Below are 18,575 nucleotides of genomic sequence, written 5' to 3' on the forward strand. Positions count from 1 at the left end.
AAAACTAGCCGGGCGAGGTGGCGGGCGCCTGTAGTCCCAGCTACTCGGGAGGCTGAGGCAGGAGAATGGCATGAACCCAGGAGGCGGAGCTTGCTGTGAGCTGAGATCCAGCCACTGCACTCCAGCCCGGGCAACAGTGAGACTTTGTCTCAAAAAAAAAAAAAAAATAGTATTGTTCAGGTTTTCTGTTTCTTCTTATGTCACTCTTGGTAAGTTATGTCTTTTGGGGTGTTTGTACATTTTCTCTGAAGTACATCAAATGTATTGGTATGAGGTTCTTCATAAAAATCCCTTGCTATCCTCGCCACAAGGGGAGAACCGGCAGCGATGGCTCTTTCTCCCTCCTGATAGTGATCATTTGTGCTTTCTCTTTTTTGGTCTTGGTTGGTCATGCTGGCGGGCAATCAACTTTATTCATCTTTTGAAACAGGTATTTCTCTGTTTATCAATCCCCATTCTCACAAGATAAAGTTTAAGGAGAACGTGGCACACCCTGCTTGATAGGAAGCACTCAATAAAAATTCTATATTTCAAAGCAACACTTAGCTGCAGTATTTCTGAGTAACACCAGGGCAACAATATCCTAAGAGCCTGAGGGTTCCCAGGACCCGACTCCACCCCAAAATGTGGAGCTGGGTGTGCTGCCCGAGGCTGGTGTCAGTGAGGCTCCCCTCAGACCTCACCACGGGGCAGGGCTGCTCTCACTGACGTGCGCCTGTGGCCAGCCTGCCTCTGACTAGCCTCCTCGGTCGGTCCCTCTACAGCACGATCCCATTCCTAGAGAGTCCCATCTGGGAACGGCGATTCAGGGCCAGGAAGCAGGGGTGCCTCAGGCACACAGGAGCTCTCTGCCTTGCGTCCCTCAGCCAGCAGCCACACACCTGTGAATCACTCAACAATGGCTGGGACAGAGGGGAGCCTGAACCCCAGGACAGCAGAGGGAAGCAATGGCGGGATCCAGGGTGCTGCTCAGGGCAGTGGTGGCCCCTGACAGTGGCCCCAGGCTGGACAGAGAAGGCCTGGGGTTAGCAGAGAGGTGCTACCGGCTGAGCCCAGCTCAGGCCTGAAACCCATGGATGCTCAGCACGTGTCTGTTGGGTGGTCCACGTGATGGACAGATGGGAGGCTGTGAGCAGAGAGAGGCCCACAAAGACAGACAGTGAGAGCAGTCCACGCTCAAAAATAGCCCAGACTGTCAACAGCACAAACCCCAGACAGCAGGCTGAGCTCAAGGCCCACCCTGGCTGCATGGCCCTGGGATGCCCCCTTGTGTCCCTGAGCCTCAGTTTCCCCATCTGTACATCGATGGCAGCTGCTGTGGGAACTACCTGAGGCCACAGGTACTCAGCCAATGGCACTGTGTGGGTGTTTAAACCATCACAGACAGCAATGGTCATTTTACTATGTATTATTTAGCCAGACTGGCACTTTTTAATACTGTCTGGATTTTAAAACAAACAACTAAACAATTTCCTGACCAAATGACCCGGGTAGAAATTTCCTCTGCAGGGGCATTAATTAGCTGATTCCAAGAGTCTGAACTCCGTCCCACCCTTAGCGACATTCACTGCACGTAAAGCAGAAATGCACCAAGTAGGATGCTGCTGTGGGACTGGAAGGCCTTGAACTGGCAACAGTGGTGCCAGTTAGCTTATTCAAAATTAATAAACCAAGGTGACCCCTCCCTTCCTTCCCTCTCTTCCTCTCTTCCCTTCCCCTCCCCTCCCCTCCCTCCTTCCTTCTTTCCCAGATGGGATCTTGTTCTGTAGCCTTGAACCCCTGACCTCAAGCGATTCTCCTACCACAGCCTCCCAAAGCGCTGGGACTACAGGTATCAGTGACCTCACCTGGCTCATACTAAATTTCTTGAACGTGCATTGGAATTGTGGTTTTGTAGAAGAATTTCCATGTTCTTTTTTTTTTTTTGAGACGGAGTCTCACTCTGTCGCCCAGGCTGGAGTGCAGTGGCGCGATCTCCACTCACTGCAAGCTCCCCCTCCCGGATTCACGCCATTCTCCTGCCTCAGACTCCCGAGTAGGTGGGACTACAGGTGCCCGCCACCATCCCTGGCTAATTTTTGTATTTTTAGTAGAGACGGGGTTTCACCATGTTAGCCAGGATGGTCTCGATCTCCTGACCTTGTGATCCACCCGTCTCAGCCTCCCAAAGTGCTGGGATTACAGGCGTGAGCCACCGTGCCCAGCCAGAATTTCCGTGTTCTAAGGTGATGCTGATGTCTTGATTCCTGTTGCTCACTCTTAAATGGCTTAGTAAAAATAATAAGCAAATGTTCCAAAATGTTAAAAACTGGGCCGGGCGCGGTGGCTCATGTCTGTAATCTCAGCACTTCGGGAAGTCAAGGCAGGCGGATCACAAGATAAGGAGTTCAAGACCAGCCTGGCCAACATGGTGAAACCCTGTCTCTACTAAAAATACAAAAATTATCTGGGCGTGGTGGCACGTGCCTGTAATCCCAGCTACTCGGATAGGCTGAGGCCGGAGAATTGCTTGAACTGGGTCCTGGGAGACAGTGGTTGCAGTGAGCCGAGATTGCACCACTGCACTCCAGCCTGAGCTATAGAGCAAGATTCCATCCAAAAAAAAATTGATGGATTTATTTAATAGATGAAGAGTACACCATTCTTTATGGAGCTTTCCAAGTAGAAAGGCTGTAGACATCTCTAGGTCCCAGAGATCATGGCAGCCCCTCAATCCAATCCTCTCCTTGCTAACAGCCAACATGGACTAAGCAGGAGAGTGAATAACACCATCCATGCCCAGGCCCATGCCTCCAGCACCCACACCCACGCCTCCAGCATCCACGCCCACACCTCCAGCACCCATGCCCATGCCTCCAGCACCCATGCCCATGCCTCCAGCATGAGAGGGGAGTGAATAACACCACCCATGCCCATGCCTCTAGCATGAGTAGGAGACAGGGTGCGCCCTCCTCTAACTGGTGCGGGCGAGGAAAGAACACCCCAACCTTCAGAACTGGCTCCAGGGCCCACACTGGCATTGATGGGGTGTGGGCTCAGGGAGAAGCACTGTGGGAATGAGGAGAGGGGAGCTGGGGCCAAGAACTAAGGAAAAAAGAAAGTCCTTTAGCCAAGTGTGGTGGCAGGTGCTTGTGGTCTCAGCTACAGAGGCTGAGGTGGGAGGATCGCTTGAGCCCAGGAGTTGGAGGCAGCAGTGAGCTGTGATCGCACCAGTGCACTACAGCTGGGTGACAGAGCGAGACCCTGGCTCTAAATAAAAACAAGAAGAAGAAAGTCCCACCCGACATGGGGAAACAGAGCACGCCTAGGGGTGGGTGTTGGAGCACTGGCAGCTGGGGAACTGAAAGGAGACAGCAGTGGAGCCCGGAGGTGGCTGTCTCAGGAAGGCCCTGCTTCTAGGGGCCAGACATGTGGCCTGGAAGTAGAGGCAGCCTTCGGAGGCTTGCTAATAATAGACAGGAAGTAGCAAGCCTGGATGTTCAAGGACCTATGGAAGCAAAGGTGAATTGTAAACTCAGAAAACACAAGTCCACTCCCGCCTCCCAAAGGACAAGGAAAATGGTGCACTTCACTCCGCCAACAGGAGAGGGGACTCTTACACTAAGAAACCTACTATGGTTCCCAAGCCCCCAGCTCCTGCCTACAGCCATCTGTTATTACCAGTCCAGGCAAATTAAGACATTTCTAAGTTAACAGATAATATCCATACAAAGCCAGTATACAGTGCCGTCACTAATCCTTCCCACAAACACACAACACCTCAACCTGAATTACCGAATGCTACGGTCTGGAAGTTTACGTCCCCCAGAACTTATACATTGAAACACAGTCCCCAGTGTGATGGCATTTTGGGGGGGCCTTTGGGAGGTGATTAGGTCTCGAGGGCAGAGCCCTCATCAATAAGATTAGTGCTCTTAGGGAAGAGGCTCCTGAGAGCTCTCTGGCGCCTTCCTCCATGTGAGGGCGTGAGGAGAGGAGCCATCTGCGAACCAGGATGCGGCCCTCACCACGTACCTTGATCTCGTACCTCCAGCCTCCAGAACTGTGAGAAATCATTCTGATATTTTGTTAGCGCAGCCTGAACAGATGAAGACACACTAAAAATTCAGACACATGAAGAAAATCCTTAAATTATACATTTAAAAAACTCAACAGAAATGAACCCCAAAAAAGGTAAATGTGAAATTAGAGTTGCCTGAACTCACGAAAGAAAATGAGGCAAAGACCATCATCTCAGAAATGAAGACTGAATTAGAAAATCTCTTAGGGAGAACGGATTTGACTAAAAGCTTAATAGTGTTCATTAAAGAAATGAATGAAAACAACCATAAAACAAAAATAAAAGTCATCGAGAAAGCAATCTAGAAGATAGATGGAAAAAAGATCTAACACAAACATATTATTGGCATCCCTGAAGATAAAAGGTAAAATAATGGTACATAATTAACATTTAACACTATAATCTAAGAAAATGTTTCAGAAATAAAAGAAGACTTAAATCTGCATATTCAAAGAGTCCGCCACATACCTGAAATCAGTTCCAAGACAATGCCTAGTAAAATGATTAGACTTTAAAAATAAAGAAAAAAAATTCTTTGGAGCTCCAGAAACACAATCAAGTCACTTACAAAGGAAAGAAAAGCATGTTTATATCAGACATCTTGTTGACAATGTACAAGCAATGCAACCCATAACAACATTTGTAAAAATTTAAGGAAGGACAGAAAGTAAGAGGCAAGGATTTTATAACCAGCCAATCTCTCCTTCAAGTAGCAAGAGTATAGAAAGCAAGCAGGAAATACAGTACTCACGAGTCTTTCTTAAGGAACCATCAGAAGCTAAGCTTTGTCCAGTCAAAGGGTGACTGGGAAAACTTTGGCAAAAATAAATATTAGTAATCAGAATCCAACACCATTGTGGCAGGCAGTCTCTATGGCGCTCACCCACATGAGAATCTCTACCTCTTGGTGTTCACACATTTGGGACTGAGTGGGGCTTTTGACTTTCCTCCAACCAATAGCCTATGGCAAAGATGACAGGATATCACTACTGGGATTACGTTACGTTGTTCTATCGTGTATGTGACGTCATACTATGTGATGTTTTGTTACATCTAGTCTCTAGAGACTCTTTCCTGGCTTGACAGAGTAAGCAGTCATGCTGGGAAGCCCACGTGACAGAGAACTGTGGGTGGTCCCTAGGAACTGGGGGTGACCTTTAGAAGTTGAGGTTGGCCTCCAGCCAACATCTAGTCAAAAATTTAAGCTCTAAATATAACTACAAAGAACTAAATACTGCCAACAACCACATGAGTGGATGAACAAATCCTTCCCTAGCTGAGTCTCTACATGAGAACCTAGTCCTGGCCACCACCAGCAGTACTCAGCTAAGCCATGCCCAGACTCCTGATCCACAGAAATGATGGGCTAATAAGCATGTGTTGCTTTAAGCCACTAGGTCAATGATAAGTTATTACACAGCAACAGATAACTAATACAATGATATCAAAACATACTACAGGCTGGGCGCAGTGGCTCACGTCTGTAATCCCAGCACTTTGGGAAGCCAAGGCAGGAGGATCACTTAAGGTCAGGAATTCGAGACCAGCCTGGCCAACATGGTGAAACCCCGTCTCTACCAAAAATATAACTTAACCGGGCATGGTGGTTCATGCCTGTAATCCCAGCCACTTGGGAGGCTGAGGCAGGAGAATCGCTTGAACCTGGGAGGCAGAGGTTGGAGTGAGCCGAGATCATGCCACTGCACTCCAGCCTGGGCGACAGAGTGAGACTCTGTCTCAAAAAACAAACAAACAAACAAACAACAACAACAAAAAAGTATAATTTGGGGAAAGGCAAAAGTTCTATGCAGCTTTTTGACTGTGTGTGGGTCAGCATCCCTAACCTTCTCATTGTTCGAGGGCCAACTGTAATTGCTAAACTGTATTCCATTGTATGGACATATATCTTGTTTATTTATTCACCAGTTGATGAACAACTGCATTGTCTCTACTTTTCTGGCCATTATAAGCAATGCTGTTATGAGCATTTGTGTACAAGTCTTTGCGGGGACATTTCATTGTTTTCATTTCTTTTAGCTTCCTGGGAGTGGGACCATTGGTTCATACGGTATTTTTATGTTTAAATTTTAAAGAAACTGCCAAACTATTTTCTACATCATGTCCAAGTGGGACTTATTGCAGAAATGCAAAGATGGCCTAGTGTTAATATTCATACGTTTTGTGTCTTACTGTTTTTTTTTTTTTTTTTTTTGAGACGGAGTCTCGCTATAACCAGGCTGGAGTGCAGTGGCCGGATCTCTGCTCACCGCAAGCTCCGCCTCCGGGTTCACGCCATTCTCCTGCCTCAGCCTCCCAAGTAGATGGGACTAAGGCGCCTGCCACGTGGCCGGCTAGTTTTTTTGTATTTTTTAGTAGAGACGGGGTTTCACCGTGTTAGCCAGGATGGTCTCGATCTCCTGACCTCGTGATCCACCCGTCTCGGCCTCCCAAAGTGCTCGGATTACAGGCTAGCCATCCGTCCCCGTCCTGTGTCTTACTGTTTACCTCACCCTAGTCCCAGACCTGATATCCGGAAATCCATCGCTGACTCATTATGATAATAGCGCTAAGGAGAAACATCAGATCATTGTCTCCATACATGGCTCCAACAAAGTCCAACACCAATCCTGATTTTTAAAACCACCAACAAAATACGAGCCAGTGGATATTTCCTTATCTATCTACCTACCTATCTATCTATCTATCTATCTATCTAATCCATCTATCCATCTCTTCCCATCCTGAAGTCAGCATCTTTCTTAATAGGGGAAGTATTAGAGGCCTTTTTACTAAAGTCAGGAACAAGGTAAGGAGGCCCACTACATCCAATATTTAATACTGAATTGGCGTTATTCAGCCAATTTAATAAGATAAAAGAAAGCATAAAAATCAATAGAGAAGCAGTAAAGCTATTTGAATTTGTAGATGACAGAATGACTAAGAGAATCAAAGATAAAACTAACAACAGGCCGGACATGGTCGCTCATGCCTGTAATCCCAGCACTTTGGGAGGCCGAGGCGGTGGATCATCTGAGGTCAGGAGTTCAAGACCAGCCTGGACAAGATGGCAAAACCCCATCTCTACTAAAAATACAAAAATTAGCTGGACGCGGTGGCAGGTGCCTGTAATCTTAGCTACTTGGGAAGCTGAGGCACGAGAATCACTTGAATGTGGGAGGCAGAGGTTGTGGTGAGCGGAGATCACGCTACTGCACTCCAGCCTGGGTGACAGAGCGAGACTCTGTCTCAAAAAAATAAAATAAATAAATAAATAAAAGACTAACAATAAAACTAACAATAAAAATTCAGGTAAGACAGAAAGATACAAAATAACATACACAAAACAGTAGTCAATTCAAAGATATAATTGAAAAAACCATTTATAGTAGTAATACACAAGGTAAAAATACTCATGAATAAACTTCCTAAGAAACATGAAAAACATATATGAGGAAAACTTCAAAAACACTCCTAGAAGTAGTCTTGAACAAACAGAAAGATATCTCTCGGTTTTGGATAAGATAACTCAACTTCATAAAGATGCCAATTATCCTAAAGTTAATATATAAGCCTAATATAAACTTAATATGATCTCCTTCCCGACCCAAATACCAGCAACACGCTGCAATAGCCAGGAAATCCTTGCAGCAAAAAGCAGTGGAAGGAATTTGCCCACCAGGTAGTAAAACACAAGAAGGAGAGTTGAGCCCAATCTCTCTCCTCTATTGCAATGGTCTTGAATAAAATCTTCTTTGCCATTATTTATTATTATTATTATTATTATTATTATTTCGAGACAGAGTCTCACTCTGTCGCCCAGGCTGGAGTGCAGGGGTACGATCTCAGCTCAGTTCACCAACCTCTGCCTCCCAGGTTCAAGCAATTATCGTGCCTTAGCCTCCCAAGTAGCTGGGATTACAGGCATGTGCCACCACACCCGGCTAATTTTTTATATTTTTTGGTAGAGACAGGGTTTTACCATGTTGGCCAGGCTGGTTTCAAACTCCTGACCTCAAGTGATCCACCCACCTCAGCCTTGCAAAGTGCTGGGATTACAGGCGTGAGCCACTGTTCCAGGCCCTCTTTGTCTTTAAATATATATATATTTTTTCTCTCTCTTTCACCAGTATGTGAACAGATGGAATAGACAGACCTGTGAGACAAACTAGAAAGCCCAGAAACAGGCCCAGGGCTTGGATGTTTAGTGTATGATGAAGGTGCATTTCAGATCACTGGAGGAAAGATGACCTTTTAAATAAATGGCATTGGGATAGAGTGCTGGACATTTAGAAAAAGATTAAATTGGATCCACAGACTAAGTACAAAACTAAACAAATATTAGAAAACACAGATGATTGCTTTATAATTGGGCTTTTCATAGTTAGAAAAGTCTAACTATGATTCCAAACTATGTGAAAAGATGTCCAATTTCATTTATAATAATAGAAATATAAATTTAAAATACACTGAAATACTATTTCTCAGCTCTCAAACCAGCGAGGCTGTGGGGAAACAGAAGACGCTGGAAGAGACTGTGATACACTGGTGGTGGGAATGAATGCAAAATGGTGCTACCTCTTGACAGGGAATGTGGAACTAGCTAACAAAATAAATCCATATTCACTCCTACTTCTAGAAATGTGTTCTAAATAGACACCTTTGCAAATATTAACAATATAGGTGCAAGGTTATCCATTACTCCATTATTTTAAATGTAAAAAGGGCTCGGAAAAAAACAAAATGTTCATCCACAGGACATAATTTGAATAAACAATAATAGCACAGCTACAGAACGGAATGCTACGTGAGTGTAAAGAAGAATGAGGCAGGTCTCCACGAACTGGTAAGAAGTTATTTTCAGGACATACTTCTAATTGAAGAAAAACAAGGAGCTGCATGGCTAACTTTTGTGATAATGCTTAAATGACTTGTTTTGCAGAAAGACACACAGGAAGGATAAACCAGAAAATATTTTAAATGGCTACCAATGGTGTGGGAACAAGGAGGAAGACGCAGGGGTGGATTGAGACCTCTAAGGATAGCTTTTTAATAGCTTTGACCTTTAAACCATGTGTTTTACATACTCAAAAAAATAAAATTACATCCTAAAGTCTAAAGGAAAAAAACCTCCAAATTGAATGCAAGAAGAAACACATGAAGCTATCAGTGTGTCCGATTGATAACATAACCACACAGCACTCTGCCTGCACACCCGTGGAAATCCCGATGCTGACCTAGTAGGTTTTGGTTGGCTTTGGTGTGGATGCAGTAATTCTGAAACTATTTCGGGGTGCATTGTAGGGCTAAGTAAATGACTAAACATATTAATGTTTGGGGGAACAAGGTTCTCACTGCAGGAGAAAGGGAATGGAAATATTAATTTTTAGTAAAAAAGAAAGGTGTCTTGGCTTGATCCACTGACAAGGCCTAGAGGCAGCGAGTGCACACCCCACACTAAGCCCGGGCCCCACACGAGGAGCCAAGGCCCCTTGAAGAAATGGCTCTGGGTCTAGGTCCAGGTACAAGTGAGAGCCGGAACCACCCCAGAGACTGGCGTGGAATGGCAGGAGGGTGCAGACCTCGGCCTGAAAAGGGCCAGGTCCCGGGCAGGGCCCCACATCTGGCGGCCCGCGGGCTCCTCCTCGCCAGTCCCGCCGGGGCTCCGCAGCCTATGGGTCTCTCGCCTGCCTTCCCTCTCCGGCCCCGGCAGTGCGCCCACCCGCCGCCAGGGGCAGCCTTTCAACGCCCAACGTCAAACCCCCGGGGCTGCCCAGGACATCCAGACCCCGCACGGACTCGGCTCCAGCTCCGCCCCCTCCTGCCCTCAGGGATCTCACCCACGCTGTTCCCCCAGGCTCCCGGTCCATCACAGCACAGGCAGGGCTCCCCGCTCGCTCGGGACAGCCTCCCTGACCAGACGAAGGCTCCGCCGCACCCTGGTCTCCCTCTGCCCCAGTCACCCCACTGCATGTTCTTCCCAGCACGCATTCTTGGCCATGTCCTTGCTTTCCCCTTTGATTCCTTGTTTGGTGTCCCCTCCCACACCAGCTAGTGAGCATTTACGGGGGCAGGCAGCAGGCGGCGCAACACTACGCGCTCAGTGAACGGCACACACTACGCGCTCAATGAATGCGCTGGGCCAGTGAGTGGACAACCCTAGTCCCACTCCACCAGTCGCCTGGCACAGCGGCTGCACTACGGCTATTGCAGCCAGTCCTACCAGAGGTGGGACCCCAGCGTTGCCACTCCATGGTCCCGCCCCTCTCTAAGCCTCAGCTACTCCACCCACCTGGCAGGCAGAGCTTCCCAGGACTCTTCTCAGGCTCCCGGGGCTCGGTAGAACTTCTGTCTCCCCCACAGCTCCAGGAGGCAGGAGGTAGGGGCCGGGATGAGCTCCTCCATCACCCCAACTTCCCAGCTCTTTCTCAGTTTCCCACGCCCACGCAGAGCATGGGGCGGCGTCGGCAGCACCCTTCCCCAAGCCCCTCCAAGCATCGCCTTCCCAATCTAAATACAAAGAGTGGACCAGGTGGTCCCTTGATGCCGTCCACTGTCACTGCGTGAGAGACACACCCAGGACTCCCAGCAGACCCCACTGTTCTCGCAGGCCCTCTGAGAGTAGTAGCACTGGTCCTTTCCTCAAATCCGATCCCATCCTCAAGGGCGACAGCACCCTCTTCCCCCAGGCGCAAGGTCCTTTCCCTTCTGTACCTGCACTGGCAGGTCTGCCTTGCCGTCCCCATTTCATAGAGAGGGAAACTGAGGTCCGGTGCGGGCGGAGGCTTTGGTCCAGGTTGGCTTTTCCTGCCACGCGAGTGGGTGAAAGAAGCTTGCTCTTCGCGCCCAGCAGGGGCTGGGGGCGCGCGGCAGAGCCGGGTCTCCCGCCAGGTGGCCGGGGGTGTGCCCTTAGGGTCCCCTTCCCGCCACCCCTGCGCCTCCAGTCCCAGCAGCCGCTGGGACCCCGCCCCTGCTGACCCCGGCGCACGCTCCCGAGCCGCGCGCAGCCTCCCGCCACCTGCCGACCCCGCCACGCGGACCGCACACTCACGTGCGCCGCGGCCCCCGGCCCCGCCGGCCGGCCATGCGCACTGCCACCACGCGCGAACCTGTGCTCCGGGTCAGGCCCGGGCGTGTCCTCCAACGGCCCGGACACCGGCCGTCCCCGCCGGGCTCGCTGCCCCGCACCCACGCCGCGACCTCGCCCGCGCCCCGCGCCCGCCGGCAGCCCTCCCCAGCCCCCGCGAACCCGCGCCCTGGCCCGCTCTGCCAAGTGTCCCCGGCCGCGCACCACTCACCGACTCCCGGCGCGCCCGAACTCCGGGCCCGGCCCATGGGCAGCGCCCGCTGCGAGCCTCGGCGCCGAGGACCCAGGGCGCCGCGGGCCCGCCGCCGCCGCCGCCGCCGCCGCCGCCGCCGCCCCGCTCCCAGCGCAGCCCGCAAGAGCGCTTGGCGGCGGCCCCAGAGTAGAGCGGCGCGGCGCCCCCTCGTGGCAATCGGGGAGCGAGGAGCGGGCGGGGCGCGGGGTGGAGCTGCGGGAGCCCCAAGAGCGGCGCTGCACACCCGCGCCTTCGGCGCCCAGGCCGCGGGGTCTCGGCCAAACGCCCCCCTGCGTTCAGGCCTCCGCGGCGGCTAGCCCACCGCGCCAGGACCGCCAGCTCAGACCGTCAGACGCTGCCCTCCGGAGCGCGGACCCTGGCGGACGCTGTGCCGAGCTGCCCCAGCCTACCCCTCACCCGGTGGGCCTCTGGCGCCCCAAAACCCAGTTCACCCTGTCTTCTCAAGACTGGGCCCGGCCTGGTTCTCTGGGCTGGCCTCCTACCATGGCCACCTAGGTTGCCTGTGTCCCCGAGTGGCACATCCCTGGATAGGCATCCATCAGGGGATGAGTAAAGGGCGCCCCCTCCCCCGACCCCGCCACCTTCTCGGTGCTCTCCTGTGGCTCCCAGGGAGGGTGGATGCCACTTTGAAGACACCAGGGTGCTGGGAGGATGGCGATGCGCGATTTCACTTATAGAAAGGGAGAGGGGCTCTAACAGGATCCAGTGGCCTCCTTGAACTGGGTCCACCTTTAGTGAAAGTTCCCTGGTTGGTTCCAGCATAGAGGTCAAGACACCTGTCCTCGTGTGTCCAGTTTGTCCCTTCTGCTGGGTTTGTGGTCTCGCTGACTTCAAGAATGAAGCTGTGGACCTTGGCAGTGAGTGTTACAGCTCTTAAAGGTGGTGCGGACCCGAAGAGTGAGTATCCACAAGATTTATCATGAAGAGCAGAACAAAGCTTCTACAGCACTGAAGAAGACCTGAACAGGTACCTACTGCTGGCTGGCCAGGGGTGGGCGGACAGCTTTTATTCCCTTATTTGTCCCCGCCCATGTCCTGCTGATTGGTCCATTTTACAGAGTGCTGATTGGTGCATTTACAGTCCTCTAGCTAGCCAGAAAAGTTCTCGCAGTCCTCACCCAACCCAGAAGTCCAGCTGGCTTCACCTCTCACTCTGCTTTAGTCAGGACCTGCCTGATGAGATGTGGCCCAAAACAACCCAACCAGCTTGAGCAAAAAGAACTTACTGGCTTGTGGATCATAAAAAGCCAAGGTTTGCTGCTTAGAGGAATAGCTAGATCCAGGTGCTTAACCTGTCTGCATAGAAACTGGCCTCCCCTATCTCCCAGTCTTTCTGTGGCAGAATGGCCTTGGGTTGACACCTCAGAGAGGGCACGTCTGCCTGATAGTTACAAGGACAAACTGTGGCTGCCACACACAAGCTCCGAGGAGCCACGCTTAGGCCATTTCCGCAGACCTAGGGAGCAAGAATAACAGGCCTGGTGTTGTCTTGGTAGAGCCGGGGCAGAGTTAGCCATGTGTCAGCTTTGAGCATGGAGCAAGGTGCTGTTCCAGGCTTCCCTGAAGGCTGTTTCTGGAAGAATGGACAGGTTAAAAACCACAGAGTCCAGCCCATTTCTTGAACTGTTAGAGAAACTGAATCCTGGAGAGAGTGGGCATCTGCCTAGGGCTTACAGATGTATTAGAATCAATGTGGGCCGGCTAGGCTGGGCAGTGAGGCAGCAGGGCTGGGGCCAGGGCCAGGGCCAGAGGCTGGTCCTAGGGAGGGGTGATGTCTGAGACCAAGGGTCAGGTGTGGGGAAAGGGAGGGGGAACAGAGGCGGGCACTTGGTCTGGGGTGAGCTTCCAGCAGGTAGACAGATGCACCCCAGGGTGCAGGCACTGGGCCACTCCCTGCATCTTCTCTGATTATCACCCTGTGCCCCTAAGCCTCAGGTCCAGTCCCAGAGTGCCCCCTGGATGAAGCCAGGAGTCTAGGAGGAGAGGCTGCGAGAGGGACCTTGGAAGAGCTGACCCACTCGGCTGTGTTGTTCTGGAGTCCGGGCAGCACTGAGCAGCTCTCCTAACCAAGTGCAGCTCAGCGGGGTGAGGCCAGCCTTTCCCCAGCCCTCCCTTGCTCTGTGAGCAACGGCTTGCTGTGCCCTGATAAAGCACTTTCTCCAGCAAGTGGCTGGGGCCACTGAGGTATGATTGTCCTGCTGGGAGCAGGGCAGGGGACGCTTGGATGAGGCCAGAACAGCTGGAACATGGGTGTGGACTAGCTCATGGCCACAGCTCCATGTCCCACAGGGGTGAGGGTGGCAGAGCTATGCTCTGGGACGAGGGAGAAGACTGTGTCCCCTGAGGTCTCCTGCGTCCTCTCCCTGCCAGACCCACCGCTGCCGAGAGTTGGGCCTGTGCTGAGGAAGAAGCATGAGCTGCAGTCGCGGCCGCCACCGAGAAGGTCTTTGAGTCTCGCGGCCAGCGAGGAGTTCTGTCCTGAGTCCCCAGCCTCATGGGACCCTGGCTGCAGGTGCCACCACTGGACCCTGGGAGGCATCTGCCCCCGCCCCCTCAGAACCCACCCAGGAGCACCCTCTAGCAAGGAGCCTCTCCTGCCCAGCCCCTACCCAGCTCGCCCAACTTCTCACTCCAGAACATGCCCCAGGACTAATCCCTGAGTGAGGGCACTGGGACAGAGGGTGAGCCATCACTAGGGCCATCAGCTCAGTCTCCCCTCACCCCACCACTGCCCTGAGACAGTGGTGGAGACTTACCCAGGGCCTGTGTCTGCCAGGCATCATGCTGGGTGCTGGGAATATAGCAGAGAGCCCGACACGGGGTTCCTGCCCCCTGGAACTCACAGTTTAGAGAAGGGAGGCTGAAGACTAACCTGAAAGGCTGAAAACAGTGTTTACTGTTTTAAACAAAAGAGTAAAAACAATCATTTCGGAAAGCGCTAAGTGCCATGAAGGAAGCCATACTGGGGAGGTGGTTGAGTGCGGCGGGCTGCTTTAGAAGGGAGGCCCAGGCACATCAGGTGAGGAACCGGCCACACAGGGTCTGGGAAACGGACCTGGGCAGAGGGAAGAGCAAGGGTGAGTCCCTGTGGCTGGCATGGACTTTGCATCATTTTTGGAAAAAAAGAGGCTGGAGAGTGGCTGGAGCCAAGGTGGAAGGGAACAGGGCCAGGCAGGGTGTCCAGGCAGGCAAGGAGCTGGATCCTGTCCTCCAGGTGTCGACACAGGGACAGGTGTGGCCGCAGCCCTGCCAGCAGCACCCCCAGCAGGAGGGGGTGGTGCCGTCCCCAGATGTAGGGGTCCTGACACCCATGAAGCCTTTCCCAGCACCTTCAGCCCCTGCGTAGCTGCCCCTGTCCTGGATGGCACATCCTGCACACATGTGACTCTGGGAGACCTGAGTGTGCCCCAACAGCTCAGCACTGGGTTAGTGGAGCTAGAGTCCTTGTTCACCGGGCATGGCCATGAGGGACAGGCAGCAGGCCCACAAGGAGGTGGCGGGCAGGGGAGAGCTGCTGAGTACAGACCTGGGCAGGGAACGGGGGAAGGCTGTGTCTGGGGGAGATGCCATAGGACTGGATGATGGAGAGATAGGAGAATGTGTGAGAAGTGACAGTGATGGCAGGGGTCCTGGCAGGGTGAATGGGACACCTTTCCCAGGAGGGCGAGGAGCCCCTTCAGAGCAGACAGCACCTGCTGGGACTGTGGGGCCAGGGGCATGTGGAGGAGGTCTGGAGGCAGCAGGACCTGTGGATGCTTGCCTGGTGTGGGTCCTCAAGGAGGAAGGAAGGACAGCATGGGCTCCAGCAGCTGCAGGCACTTACACAGAGCAGGAGCCTGTGAGGCCCTGCAGTACGTCTGCCCCGGATGCTTGGCACAGCCACAGGGAAGGGGCACCAGGCAAGGCTGCTGAGCAGGATCACCAATAAAATCAGGAAATAATGAGGACAGAACTTTGGGCTCTGGCCAAAGCATTTTATTCGCCGACCCATAACTCGTCCATTCTTGGTCTGGTGAAAACCCTCCAAAGTTACTGCAAGGGCAGAGCTCCAGGAGAAGTCACCTCCCTCCTCCACCACCCCTGCTAGGATCCCCTCACCCATAGGCAGTAGGTGGCGTATCCAGGGGTGACCTGCAGCCACTGGAGGGGCCACATTTAATTATCCTTTACAGTCCAGGGCTGCCAACCCACTGAGCCTGGGCTGGGAGGAGCAAGAGAGAGGGGTGTGTGTGTGTGTATGGACGTGCACATGTGTGCATGCATGGTATATGCAGTATGTGGATGTGCATTTGTGTGAATGTGTGGTGCTGTGTTCCATGCAGGTGCATGCAAAACATGTGTGTAATGTGTGTGTGCTATATGCTTGTGTATGTAGTGCTGTGTTTTGTGCACGTGTGTGTGCTGTATATATGTGATGCTGTGTGCATGAGTGTGTGATATATGCATGTATATGTTGTGTGCTGTGTGCATGTGTGTGGTGCTGTGTGCATGCTTATGCTCTATGCATGTGTGTGGTGCTGTGTGCATGTGTGTGGTGTATGCATGTGTGTGCTGTGTGCATGTGGGTGTGCTGTGTGTATATGTGTGGTACTGTGTGCCTGTGTGTTCTGTGCATGTGTGTGTAGTGTATGCATGTGGTATGCTGTATGTGTGTGCGGTGTGCATGTGTGTAGTGCTATGTACGTGTGTGTGCTGTATGCATGCGTGTGCGGTTTGTGCATGTGTGTGATGTATGCATATATGTGGTACTGTGTGCATATGGTATGCTGTGTGCATGTGTGTGTTGTATGCACGTGTGTGGTATTGTGTGCACGTGTGTGGGGGGTAAGTGTGGGTCTGATCCCGATCTGGACTGGCCCAAGGATGAAGGAAAGCATCATAGATGGGATCCCTGGAAGCAGAGGTAGAGATGTGGGTGCAGGTTGTTTATGTGGGAGGGGATCCCAGGTGACCAGCCTGGTGGAGCCCCTCTGGGGAACTGCAGGAAGCGTCTCGCAATTCTGCTGGGCAGAGGATTTCCCCCATGTCTCCTATGCTTTCAGGTTGCTCCTGCATGAAGGCTGAGGAGACTTCCAGGACTTAAGAAACATTTCAGAGGCAGAAATGCAGGAGCTGGACACGGTCACTGCAAGGTTTCAGCTCAGAGCCATTTGCTCAGTGTGCTGAGCGCAGGCGGAGAGCTCGTGGTGCAGGTGCAAACCTTGCTGGCTGCGGTGCACCTGTCGGAACACTCAAGATTCCCTCAGGTCCCGCATTAAGTCCACGAGGTCACCTCCCTCCTCCACCACCCCTGCTAGGATCCCCTCACCCATAGGCAGTAGGTGGCGTATCCAGGGGTGACCTGCAGTGTCGGAACACGGGTAACCAGGCTCTCCTTGGGCCATGCCCGTCTATGTTTATAACAGGACATGGAAATGAGAGGGGCCTGTGGCTCCTCTGAGTCCTAGACATCATCCCCTCACCCAGTCATGCTTCACCAGGAGGGCTGGGTGCCCCTGCTGGCAGGGACTCCTGGCCCCACCTGCTGAATCACTGACATGAGCGGTCCCAGGTGTCCTAGAGCATGGGTTTAGGTTCGGAGAGTCCTCCTGGGTCCTGGGGAAAGTGTCCAGCAGAGTGAAATCTGCAGGCACGGGAAGCACCTCTCGAGGGTCTTCAGCCCCAAAGCTTGGGGGAAGTTGTGACTCGATGGGGCCGTCAGGTTGTAGCTGGGGGCCGGGGATGTAACCTTCCTCTTCCCTCCAGAGTACCCCAGAGCACCCGTCACACTCAAGGTTTCATCTCTCCAGGGCTGTCAAATGTCAGTTCATGTGGAATCACCTGGAATGCCTAGGAAAAGCCAGCAACCTAGGCTCAGGTGTGGGGTTGAGGTCTGGGTGGCCCTGCACTCAGTATCGGGAACAGGTGGCCCAGGTGTAGCTGATGCAGGCCGAAGATGGGGAAACTCAAGAAATGCTGGTGTAGGGGGATCCAGGCTTATCATCCCCATCTGTGGTAGGCAGAATTAATGACCCTTAAAGAAGGCCACTTTTTAATCCCCAGAACCTGTGGCTATGTTACCTTAGGGGCCCAAAGGGACCTGGCAGGTGGAATTAGGTTATGGATCTTGAGATGGTGAGATGATCTTGGATTATCCCGGTGAGCCCAGCATGATCACAGGGGTCCTTACAAGTGAAAGAGGGAGGCAGAAGGCAATCAGGGAGGTGGTGATGGGAGCAGGGTCTGGGAGATGCTGCCCTTCCGGCTTTGGAGGAAGGGGCCATGAGCGGAGGAATGTGGGTGGCTAGAAAATGCCAAGAAACAGATTCTCCCCAAGGGCCTCCAGAAGGAACCAGCCCTGCTAACTCATTGCTTGCAGCCCACTAAGACCCACGTTGGACTTCTGACCCACAGAACCGTGCTGCTTTGAGCCACTAAGTCGGTGGTAATTTGCAACCGCAGCAATAGGAAAAGAAGACACCATCCCACAAGACAGGCTGGGAAAATCGGGCCACCGGTGCAGGCGATGCTGGGAAAATCGGGCCACCGGTGCAGGCGATGCCCAAGCCTCCCACGTCTCTCACTGGCTGCCCCGTGTGGGTGGGAGCCTGTGGGACTGGGCTTGGGCTACTGCCCTCCCCAGAGCCAACAGCCTGGCTGGGCAGAATGGTCGTGAAGCAGTGCTGGCCTCCCCGGGGAGCTGGCTTAAGGCGCACGTCCCCTAGGCCCCTGCCCAGACTTCTGACTCAGAGGGCTTGGGCAGGGCCAGGGAATCCGAGTCTGTTAGGTGCCCCAGTGGTTCTGAGCCCAGCCAAGTTCGGGAGCCATTGCCTCAACTGATTCCTTCCCGTGCGTTATGGCTGGGCCTGTCGCTTTTCCCAGGGGGCCTGCAGACGACTGGAATGTGCCACAGGCTGTCAGGGAGCAGAGGTGCCCATGTCCTTGTGGGAAATGGCCAGGGGTGCCCGTGCGTGCTCATTCAGCACAAGTGAGGCAGGCACCTTGGCGAACAGGCTGGACGCCTGGGCATATGTGTGGCAAAGTTTTAGGCTCACAGGACAGAAAACCTCCAAGCAAGAGTGAGCGGTTGCCGTGAACGTCGGCAGGAGGTGCTGCGGGGAGCTGAGGTGCTGCGGGGAGCTGTGGCGAATGTGGTGAGTGTTTCTGGTGGGCCACTTGTGTGCGAAGAAGCACTGACC

The 18,575-nt window shown here is 52.7% G+C and overlaps 1 protein-coding gene across 2 annotated transcripts in view; it reads right to left on the reverse strand.

The window, feature by feature from the left end:
• RASGEF1C (RasGEF domain family member 1C) overlaps nt 1-11,518 on the reverse strand; it is a 116,332-nt gene extending 104,814 nt beyond the window's left edge. The window contains exon 1 of one of the 2 annotated variants that reach the window (XM_033180257.1): nt 11,356-11,518. In XM_033180257.1, the coding sequence (XP_033036148.1) occupies nt 11,356-11,392 (37 nt within the window). In that variant the 5' untranslated portion in view covers nt 11,393-11,518. The remainder of the gene's footprint in view (nt 1-11,355) is intronic. The other variant, XM_033180258.1, reaches the window with a different exon arrangement.
• Between the last annotated feature and the right edge of the window lie 7,057 nt (nt 11,519-18,575).

The sequence above is a fragment of the Trachypithecus francoisi genome, unplaced genomic scaffold (assembly GCF_009764315.1).
Source record: "Trachypithecus francoisi isolate TF-2019V2 unplaced genomic scaffold, Tfra_2.0 Lachesis_group2, whole genome shotgun sequence".
Classification (NCBI taxonomy): Eukaryota; Metazoa; Chordata; class Mammalia; order Primates; family Cercopithecidae; genus Trachypithecus; species Trachypithecus francoisi.